Source organism: Alligator sinensis, unplaced genomic scaffold (genome assembly GCF_000455745.1).
Source record: "Alligator sinensis unplaced genomic scaffold, ASM45574v1 scaffold172_1, whole genome shotgun sequence".
Taxonomy (NCBI): Eukaryota; Metazoa; Chordata; order Crocodylia; family Alligatoridae; genus Alligator; species Alligator sinensis.
Genome location: NW_005842168.1, coordinates 1,417,774 through 1,428,430, shown reverse-complemented (window position 1 = coordinate 1,428,430; position 10,657 = coordinate 1,417,774). Strand labels below are relative to the sequence as shown.

Sequence of the window (10,657 nt, the reverse complement as noted above, 5' to 3'; positions counted from 1 at the left end):
ACTTTTCATTCCATCCAGGAAGAGCGCACACCGACTGCTGAAACTTCCTTAGCCTGACCAAGGGTTTTTGAACCCAAAAGCTTGCTTAATAACTATTCTCCAACTATTTGGGTCGGTCTAATAAAAGATATCAGATTCACCCAAGGAACCTTGTCTGCCTATTGGACATACTTAGACACTTGTTATATCTTGGTTCTTTAATCTCTATGAGGATGCTGTTCCCCACAATGCAATGATTATTAATGTTTTCTGGCTCATTTGGCAAATAAGTGACCAGCTGTGAATCAGGAATAGTGCGGTACAAAATGTGCTGTTTGCTTATTTTGACAATTTTACCTTTGTTCCTATTGTATCCTAAATAAGTGGCCTGGTAAATTGTGTCAAAGTCTTCATTCTGACTCCAAGCTGTAACACTCTCCTCTTCTCTCCATAAAGATTTAGTAGCAATGTCAACTTCTTGTGTGGTTATGTGAAAGCTAATAGGGTCTGGTGGTCTTTAGCACCTGCTCTTTATTTTTAAAACTCTCATCCTTGTTACTAGTGCATCTTAGCACATCTGGCTTCGGTGCTGTGAGGTGGCACGTGCAAAATAGGTCTTCTCAAGACTTGCTCTGCTTTGGAATAAAGAAATCCACGTGCTTGCAATAGAGTAATTAATCAACATCGAAGTTATACAGTCCTGTTAAAGAACTGTAATTTGCTTTTGTGTCAAACTCTACAGAGCTTGGTGTTTGTCCAGCTCCTGGTGTTCTTGGCAGGAGAAGGTTTTACAGAGCGGCTTTTTTTTAGTATTCAGAAAAATAGTAATGTTTGCCTCTTAGTACTCTCTTCTTGGGTGGAGTATTAATGGTGATTTTCTTTGTCTGGCAACCCTTGCCTTGTAATTTCCCAGGAAGAGGAACTGTATGCTTGTCAGCGAGGCTGCAGACTGTTTTCCATTTGTCAGTTCGTGGATGATGGAATTGATTTGAATCGGACCAAATTGGAATGCGACTCCGGTAAGTATTCAATGCTTTCTCTCCCGAAGAGGTAATATAAAGAGACATCTTGGAAGAGGAGTGGAAATCCATAGGAAACTTGATTTGTTTCAGTTTGTATAAGTTTGATTGATAGAAAAACCTCTCAAAATTACTTAATAATAAGGGCTTTTATGCTTCACTGCAGATGTATAAAATGCAAAGGCCTTTCTAGTCAAGTGGAAACTCTTTAACTGGTACTTCAGTTTCCTGGTATGTCTTAGATATCGTCAGATACAGGAAGTGAGCTGAAAATGTATTTATGTATTTATTTATTTATGGCAGAATTCTTAAATGGTGTAACTTTAGCATATGTAGAGTGGTTAAACAAACCATATAGTGTTTCAAGGTCTCCCTGTTTAATTATTCCATGCAGTCTTGGTCATGCTTCAGAGAATCATAGAAAACTAGGGCTGGAAGGTGTTTTCAAGAGGGATTCAATCTAATGTGCACATGCCCAGCCCAGCCCAGCCCGGCTCTCTCCTCTCCTGACAGAATTGTCCTTCTCTTAGCCATCCCAGACAGACGTTTGTCTCAAAAAACATAAAGGTCCTATGATGGAGATTCCACAACTTCTCTAGGTATCTGTTCTACTAATTAGCCACCCTCATGGTTGGAAAGATTTTCTTAATATCTAATATAAATCTCCCTCCCTGCAATTTGAGCCCATTCCTTCTAAGCCTGTCCCCTGTAGACAAAAAAAAAAGAGTAATTGTTCCCCATCTTCTTTAACAATCTGTTGTGTATGCGTAGATTTATTAACTCCTTCCCCTCAAGTTTCCTTCTAAACTAACTGTTTTCCAGACCTCTAACAACTTCTCTGCATAATATAGCTTTTATTTGTAAAGCGACACTTCAGATGAAGGAAAAACAAGTCTGGGTATACTATACGCTACCTCACTTTGTAAATTTTAGCTGAATGAAAACTATCCAGTCTGCTTACTGTGGGAAGAGGCTCTTGACTACTTTCTCTGGTTAACATGTAGCTAAAAGCCTAGAAGCTGAGCATATGTCTTGTTTGAATTAAAAGGCGAGAGATATTTGCACTTTATTGGTCTGTTTTGGTTAGTCTATTTGACTTAAGCCTAACACAGCTACCTACTCTCTTTGTTTGAATTAAGCCATTAGACAACAAATATTCAGTATTACTGAGCACGAATGTTAGTAGTTAAAGCTATGAAAATACTTGTCTTGCACACTACCTAAAAAGCTAGTATATTATTGCATAGTACTTGCATCCAAGGATCTTTTGAGCAACTGATAAACATTTAAGCTCTGTATAAGGATGACTGAAAATGTGGCATCACCACACACAGCAGGATAGGTAGCAGTTCTCCCAGCACTTTCCAGATGCAGCTGAGAGCCAACTCGGTACTGAAAAGTGGCTATGCTTTATCTATATGATGCACCGTCTTCCTTCAGCACACTAGTGGCCAACTCCGAAAAGAGATGGAGTTGAGGAAAGGCATCTGGGTAAAAAAATTAGCATACAGAGATGCTAATTCAATTCAGAACTATTAAAGGTCCTAGACGTGGACTAGAGCTGTAGAGGAAAGAGTCTACTGTGTGCATCTGTGATCCAGGCAGGCCTTGTCATTTGCCAAACCACACATGAAGACATATATCATAAACAGGGGTGGTGCAGCAATAGCTTCAGTGCAGTGATGACTCTGCACAATTGCTTCCTCTCCTGTTCAGCTGCGCTGCCCTGGAATACCACATCCTGCCTATTTTACATGCAGTCATCTATTAGATTGCATCTGTACACGTGGCTGGTGGAGGCTCTGTGCTTTGTGACACACCCACTGGCTGATGTGCTCAATCCAGTCTCAAGAGAGTCAGTTGGTTCCTTCCAAGATATCCGCTCAATCTCCCACGACAAAACTCAGAATCTTCTAAACGTGGGAGGGAAAAATCACATTAGCCAAGGTTGGTCAGAACTCAGGCCCATAAATAGTTCCTCGTCTCATTCAGGGCCTGACCACTTAGCACACCAAGCCTCATCCTGGTGTGGAATTTGCTATTTCAGTCTTAGATGTTGCTGTTTTATTTTGGCTTTTGCCTTTCATCATTTTTGTTCTCAAGTGCTGTGCTAGACAAACTGTTCTGTGCCTGTTTAGATTTGATCACTTGGCCCTTCTCAGTTCAGAGAACCAGTACCACAAGTGGCAGATTGCTGTGCTTCATTCTACAAGTGGGATAGGGGGAGCATGTAAAGCTGTCATTAGATTCCTGACCCAGCTGTACTTGCACTTAAAACTGTGTTTTCTGTTTCTGACCAAGAAAACTTTTAAGTTATTTTCTAAATCATTAGTTTTTTCTTCCTTGCAGCCTGTATTGAAGCATATTCCCAGTCTGATGAACAATATGCTTGCCATCTTGGGTGCCAGAATCAGCTACCATTTGCTGAACTGAGACAAGAGCAAGTAAGCTTACATGTTTGTTGAATACCACCTACTTATTTTCTGCTGATTTGTGTTGTCTGTTTTGTTGAGTTTGATCAAATGTGTGTGAACGGATGGAGAAATATCCTCTATAGACTAGAACCTGGTTTAAGAGAGCAGTGTTTAAATTCCTTTTTATCTGTTTAAAAAGAAAAAAGAGTTGAGAACCAGATGGTGCTTTTTTTTTTTTTACAGTTGATGTCCTTGATGCCAAGAATTCATCTTCTCTTCCCTCTGACGCTGGTGAGATCCATCTGGAGTGACATGATGGACTCAGCACAGAGCTTTATTACTTCCTCGTGGACCTTCTACCTTCAAGCAGATGATGGCAAAATAGTTATATTTCAGGTGCATATTTTGCTTGCTTTCTTTTTACAATGTTTAAATGTCCTGCGTGTTGACTGTTGATCATCTGCTCTTATCAAACACAGAAGAATGAAACAGTTTCAAGAAGGAACTGCATGCTGAATTTTTGACAAGCTTGCATCTTTATCTAGAGTTCTCTGAATTTACAGTGTGTACAGCAAAAATAAAGCTTCACGAATGGCATATGCCTTTCCCATTTATTCTGCAAAGTAAATGACTGTCATAGAGGGACAGTCTCATATTTAAGGTAGACTGAAACTTTATGCCAAAAAAACAGGATTTTTATAATTTTTTCATGTTGTTTCAGTCAAAGCCAGAAGTTCAGTACGTTCCACAAGCTGATCAGGAAACCGCAGAGCTGAAAGAATCCTCCTCTTGTAAGTTGGTTTGGGTTCTTAATGAATATTTGCATTTGTTCCCCTAACCTGCAAAAATCTTGTCCTGCAGTATATGAAGCCAAGTCTTCTGCAAAGCTAAAATGTAAACATAGATATGTGCTTCCCTTAGGTTGGCCTGTTACTGTTACCTTCTCTTTATGGCATCTAAGTCCACAGTAAGGAACTATTCTTAAAACTTTCAGATATGCACACTTGCATCAAGAACCATTTTAAAGTTTCCTGCTAAAGATCTGCCACTATAGATAGGAACTGTTTGAGATGAGAGGTTTTTTAAATTTATTTTTATTATTGCCTATGTAATAAACCTGTCTGTTCCATTATGTTTCAGCAGATGCACAGTCAGGAGGTTCACTGACCCGCAGCAGATTTTTTGAAGAGGAAGAAAATGATAGCTTTTTAAAGTGTCTTTCTATGTATGTATCTTCTACCATGTAGAAGCTTAAAGGGTAGGCTGATTCTTTTTCTCTTGCACATATAGTACACCCTATCATAGAGTCTCGTCTGATAACAGTCTGTCATGTTCAGGCTACCTATTTTTGGAGGCAAAGTTAAAATTGAGATTCTGACTACGTAAGACAAAGACCATGTATTTGTAGCTTCTCAGAAGAAGGAACGTTAGCCTCAGGATATTTGGCTATTCAGTAGGGCTGTGCAAAATAGCACTGTTCCTTTCCGACTTCAGTTTCGAGGTCTGGACGGAACAGTGTTTTGTATCGAATTTCATTTAGAGTCAAAACAGCCTTACTCTTTCACTTTGTCAAAACAGTGAGGCTGTTTTGACGTTTCAATGTTTTGCCTGACCATTGGGCTGGGGAAAGGAGCTCAGCCCCACGATCGGGCTGGGGAAACTCCCCATTCCCCGCACTAGCGATCTAGTGCGGGGGATGGGGAGGCAGCCCAGCTGAACTGACTTCTCATCCGCAGCGCTGTGGCCAAAACGTTTAGACATCTGAAACGTTTCGACTAGCCTCGTTTTGTTTTGAGGCTCTTTCGACGCCCTTTGTTCTGCTTCGATTTTGCTGTTTCGACCTCAAAATGAGTCGAAAGAGTGTCGAACCAGCCAGTGAAATTTCGCACAGCCCTGCTATTCAGTTCATCCAAACTCTCCCTGCAATTTCAACTAAGCAGTACTTATTTCCTCTCCCAAACCATTATGGTATTGCTGTGCAATGTTAAACTAATGCTACATTTCACTTTATTTCCCAACCGTGGATGAGACTAGGGATTAGCTATTGTGAAGTCAGGTGCTAAACAATCTGAAATTGGAAATAGCTCAGGGTTTAGTATGGAGGCTGCCCGACTCACTGGGTTCTCTTATCTTTGGATGCTCAAGGTGGGGAAGGTTCCCAGAAGTTTCCAGTGGGGTGCAGAGTTGATTTGAACTGGAGACCTCAAAATTAGTGAACATCACATCAAAGCCAAGAAAAATGGCTTTTAGAAATATCCTGCTGCCTTAATCTGCTAACTTCAACAACACACTTGTGAAATTTCAGAAATTCCAGTTGGATTTTGACCACTACGCTTGTCCTCTCTGTGCTGGTGCTGCTCTGGATTTGTTGTGCTACTGTTGCCACAGCAGTGGAGCAATATGTTCCACCCGAGGTAAATCTTTTTATCTTGTCACTTTCAGCACCTTGCTCTTGCTCATATTATTTTATCTCTGAAAAGCTCTGGTCCACTGGACACACTTAAGGTTCTTTTTCCATTGGAAAGTTTTTTAACACATAGTTCTTGGTGGTAGAGATGTGAGATTGTGGATGTTGATGCTATCTCTTTGCTGTATGTAAGTGATAACTACAGAACAATGAAGCTAATTCATTTTTTGACTGCTAAGAGCCGCAGCACATTGTTGACTGGCCGGCTAAGCCAGATATTCCAGTTTCTAGTTGGCCTGTTCTCTGTGCTCTAAACCAGAAACTCCTTCAAATCACCTTAATTCACTAGAAGCAACTTTTGCTGGGTTTCTTGGGAGCAGAGCCAGTACTCACATTGGAATGATTACATGTGGAATCCACTAAGGCAATGGTTCTCAACCTTTGGTACCTTATGTACCCCTTGCTGATTGATGCAGCAAAAGCAAAACCAGAAATTCTACTGTGGCACTTCTGGTTTCGCCATCTCAAGTCAAGTCCCACTTTTTCCACCAAGGCCTGGGGCAAAGCAGCCTGCATGGGCCTTCCTCCCTATCCAGTGGCACACTGACACTGGGGAGTGAAAGCCCTGGTGCACCGGACATGGCGGGAGGGGCGGCAGCCAGAACTTCCGGCCCAAGCAGGCAAAGACCAAAATGCAGCACCTGCATACCCCCTTCCCGTGTCTCGCGTGCCCCAAGGGGTACATGTACCACGCATTGAGAAACAATGCAGTAAAGTTCTTTATACGAAAAGAAAAAAATAGAATGGTATAAATATGGTGGGTAAATACCAGGAATCTGGCTGAAGGAGGGGAGAAAGCTTATCTGAACTGGAACTTGTACAAGGAGATTGATGCATGGTCTTCTTGTTGGTCTTCCAGTAATGCCTTTAATTCTATGCAAGCAGTAATGAACAAGTAAGCTTCATATTGGATTTAGACTCCGCTCTGCACACACGAGGTTAAAATGCCCTGGAAAATGAGTAGTATGTTGAAATCCTGCTTTTAAGGATTGCAGAAACTTACTGAGAAACAATTCATGTTCCAGGTTAGACTCCAAATGAGCTTTAATTTGTGTCCAGAGTCTGTAATGATCTGTAAAATAAATGTTGTTATTTCAGAAACTCAGCATCTATGGAGACCTGGAATACATGAAAGAACAAAAACTGAACAGATACCCAACTTCCGCTCTTGTTGTGGTGAGATGCAAGAATGAGGAACATGAAGAAGCAGGACCTCTGCCTACAAAAGTTAATCTGGCTCAATCAGCAATTTAAATAGCTTTTTAAAAATGAATTTAATAGACTAATTCTAACAGTGCTAGCAAATCCTGGTGTGTGTTGGTTTCTTCAGATAAGAGGCTTAGCGGACAGTGTTTTAAATGCAAATAAAGTTACACAATCAACAAATGTGTCTGTCATGGAATCTTGTTATTTCAGGTAGTCATGAAAAGAATTGGACATTTTGAATTTGTTTCCGAACATATGCAACTGCTTTTTACTGGTGTTTGCAGCTTGTCTTTTTTGCTTACCAAAAATACGTAAGCATGCTTTTTGTAATTCTGCCATGGCACTTTCAATCAAACTCATTTCTGTGTTCTAGGATATAATGTGTAAATTCAGAATTAGCTCTGTAAAAGTATAAGAAATCAAAGTGGACAGATGCCTTTTTAGTTTTGCATCTTCGGTCGTAGTTAACTGAGGAAAATATTCATTAGAGAACTATTTGCAGAAATTTTGTATTTGTTAACGTCTGTGCAGGTACAACCCTTTTTCCAAAAATAAATCTATTTTTTCTACAGTTGTGTCAATATCCAGCATGCAGAGAGCATTAATTCAGTACTGCAAGTTAGAACCTGGACTTGGTTTGAAATGGAAATGCCTATTAAGACTGGTAGACGCATCCTTTTTACACATACAGATTGTGACATGCTTTTCAGCTCTTGGCAAACTCTACCTTAAATTCTCTTGGTTTTGATTACACTTATTCTTAAATTCTCTTTGCCAAAATGCATTGGTTCCTGAAAACTGGAAGCGGACATAGAAAAATAGTACTGTATAGAAAATAGTGACTGTGTAACTTTTTTTTTTTTCTTATTGACTACAAACAGTTCGCTGTGAGACTTGTCTACAGCATCCCCCTCTGCATTAGGAAACAGCTGTAATTCAACAACTTGGGGAAAGGTATTATGAGTATTGTAATCTCTCATTGTCACCCCAATTCTGTTCTTTGATGTAACAACTTCTGTGTAGGGACCACCCATTAGACTTCCATAATTTAAGGGTCTGGCAGGTCTAATCATTTTAGCCCAGAAGTATTCTATTCTGTTTGCTCTGCAAATTGATATCTGCTTGCCTTCAAAATGCTGGTTTTGCATAGTTTGTGGTCTGCTGACAGCTGCACTTAAATTCTGGAGAGTAACTCAGAACATATATTCTGGTTTTAATTAGAATTGGTCAAGAGTGGAGTTCAGGAAGGGTCTACATGATCAGTACAGATTTGTGCATTTAGTTAGATCATGCATCTTGGTTCCATTCTTAGACTATGAACCCCATATATGTTGTGGCTTTTGCTATGGATGTGTGTGAAACACTAATACACTGTGCTGCTAAAAAAAAAAAAATTCTCTAATGTCTGCAAAGCTATTTGCACCTTAATAGTTTTTCCTCAAGGTGTAAGAATGGATCAGGAAATGTTCATGTGCTTCAGCATGCAAAATATCAACTTTAAATAAAATGGTGCAACAACTTTGGGTGATGTAGCACTGAAAGAGGTACTGAGTTAGAAACGTGAACTGTGGGCTGAAATGCTGACAACATGTCTTAAATATTTCTATCACAGGGTTCTCAAACGGATGTTGTGAAGGCTGATTGCACAGTACTTTGAAAACATGAACTGTTATGATGCTGGGAAATTGCTCTCTGTCTGCTGTAGTAACTCAGTTCTGAGATGTGCATTTTATGCAGTTATGTACCTAAGGCTTCAGTAAACATCCTTGTTGAATGGGATGCGATGGTACAAGAAGTGTTGAATGTTAATTGTGCAATGGAAGTTAAAAAATCTTAGGTTCCAAATGCAGACTCTATTAGTGGTTGCTGTTGGTATTTGCACTAACTTTGTCTGCAGTGCAGTTTCTGAAAACACTTTAGCTCTCCCAAGTTTTTACTTACTGAATAACTAGCATTGTAAATGGTTTTTGAATCAATTACATTTTTTTCTGTAATATGTAAATTCTGGAAAATAATGTTTATAAGCTCTCTGAATCTGTCCAATTGCCAGTTTAAATACTATGTATGGCATAGCTTCAGCTATGTCAGTGACTTAACTTTCATGAGTGTAAAACGATCTTCTTTGTCTTTCTCAGGTGGTTGAGTTCAAAAGTTACTTTTAGTTCTTGTATTTGGTTTAATTTAATAGATGTTGAAGTTTTATTTTGAGCTGTAATATCTGCTTAAACTTCTGAACTGAAAGGAGGAAAAATTAAAATAGAACAAATAAAGTTTTAATTTTTAGTCCTTATGACTTACCCGAATCGTTGTCGTATGTGAACAGCTGCAGAAATCAGGGCTCAGTAATACCCTGTGATAGTGAACCTTTACAAAAAGGGACCTCTTATGGCAAACCTCAAGTCATTTAACTTCTAAAAACTTAGGGTGATTTTTTTTTTAAAGAGTAACTTAAGTTCTTATCCAGACATCTTGCTCTAGTAAAATCAAGTCCTCTTAATGGTGCAGTAATCAAACTGGTTCCACCAACTCTTGATCTAAATTGAGAGCACTTCGCTCATCGTGGCAGTTGAAAATCCTGCCTTTTGGTTGAAGGTGGCAAAACCAACTCTGGTCACATGTTCAGTTTTCTGAGCTGTTCCTTTCTGGGGACTGCAGTGTGGGCTTGGTGTCTGCCCCAAACTGAAAATTTGAACAGACGACTGTTAGTGTTTTGTAAGTGTTGGGAGGGGAAATGTTTTATATGTGACTGTTTTGCTTGAACTCAAAGTATAATCCTGGGGAACAGGAATCCTGTTGTGCCAGTTCTTAAACAAGAGCGTGACTCCTTGAGCTGCGGGCCTGAGAGCCAGCCAGGCCCTGCCACTGTTCTGGAACACAGGTGTCAAGTCGTTGGAAATCCAAACTTGTCTTCCCCTCTCCTGTCATTTTGTCTTCTATAGGTAACTTTTTGTGTCCCTCCAAGGCAGTCTGATGGTTTCTTGTGGAGCTGGCAAGTACGCTGGAACCTGGGTCTTTGGTTTCTGAGTGGTTCACAGAATTAAGAAACTGCTTAATTTGCAGCAGCTTGCCAGTTAAGGGTGTGCTGCTCAAGGCCTTGCCTTTATTTTATTTATTTTTGGACAGGGTGCTGCCTCATCAGCTGGAGCTTGTTGGGGTCCATTCAGCTCATCAGAGATGCAGAGCCCCTTGAAATAAGCTACACTGGGGCAGGCGCAGCTGGGGGTGGGGTGGGGTGGGGTGGGAGCTTGTGGGCCCCATGCTGACCCTTTGGGGGCAGCCCTGACTTGGAGCACCTAGGCAGCCCCATGCAGCCCTTTGCTGTGGCACTCTGCCATCCTGGTCACTTCACAAAGGTTACCTCAGCTTTGCAAGGTGTCTAGAAACTTCACCCTGCAAAATATGTGGACTCTGCTGCATCCTTTCACCCTTTCCTCCATCTGGAGAAGTGGGGAATCAAATATGCAGACTTGATTTCTCCTCCAACTGATGTGGAAAATCTGAAGGAGGCTTGTCCTGGTACACACCCAGGTAAATGAGAAATGTCAGCTCCTTTTTTTATTATTAAAATGTAT

At 40.4% G+C, this 10,657-nt stretch overlaps 1 protein-coding gene across 2 annotated transcripts; it reads left to right on the top strand.

The window, feature by feature from the left end:
- Positions 1–874: 874 nt before the first annotated feature.
- On the top strand, positions 875–9,378 carry TMEM59 (transmembrane protein 59). 2 transcript variants are annotated; one of them, XM_025206668.1, is made up of 8 exons: positions 875–998; positions 1,393–1,597; positions 3,348–3,442; positions 3,656–3,808; positions 4,134–4,203; positions 4,553–4,637; positions 5,718–5,826; positions 6,978–9,378. In XM_025206668.1, the coding sequence occupies exons 4-8, from the start codon at positions 3,659–3,661 to the stop codon at positions 7,131–7,133; spliced, it is 570 nt and encodes a 189-aa protein (XP_025062453.1). In that variant the 5' UTR covers positions 875–998; positions 1,393–1,597; positions 3,348–3,442; positions 3,656–3,658; the 3' UTR covers positions 7,134–9,378. The 2 variants fall into 2 exon arrangements, with proteins under 2 accessions (XP_025062453.1, XP_014376408.1); XM_014520922.2 differs by lacking the exon at positions 1,393–1,597 and having other exon boundaries at positions 884–998; positions 4,556–4,637.
- The last annotated feature ends 1,279 nt before the right edge of the window (positions 9,379–10,657 follow it).

Excerpts from the sequence above, each read along its gene's own strand:
- TMEM59 (XM_025206668.1), top strand. The coding sequence starts at position 3,659 with ATGTCCTTGATGCCAAGAATTCATCTTCTCTTCCCTCTGACGCTGGTG. Across the intron at positions 4,204-4,552 it reads GCTGAAAGAATCCTCCTCTT|CAGATGCACAGTCAGGAGGT; the intron begins GTAAGTTGGTTT and ends ATTATGTTTCAG. Across the intron at positions 4,638-5,717 it reads TTTTTAAAGTGTCTTTCTAT|AAATTCCAGTTGGATTTTGA; the intron begins GTATGTATCTTC and ends GTGAAATTTCAG.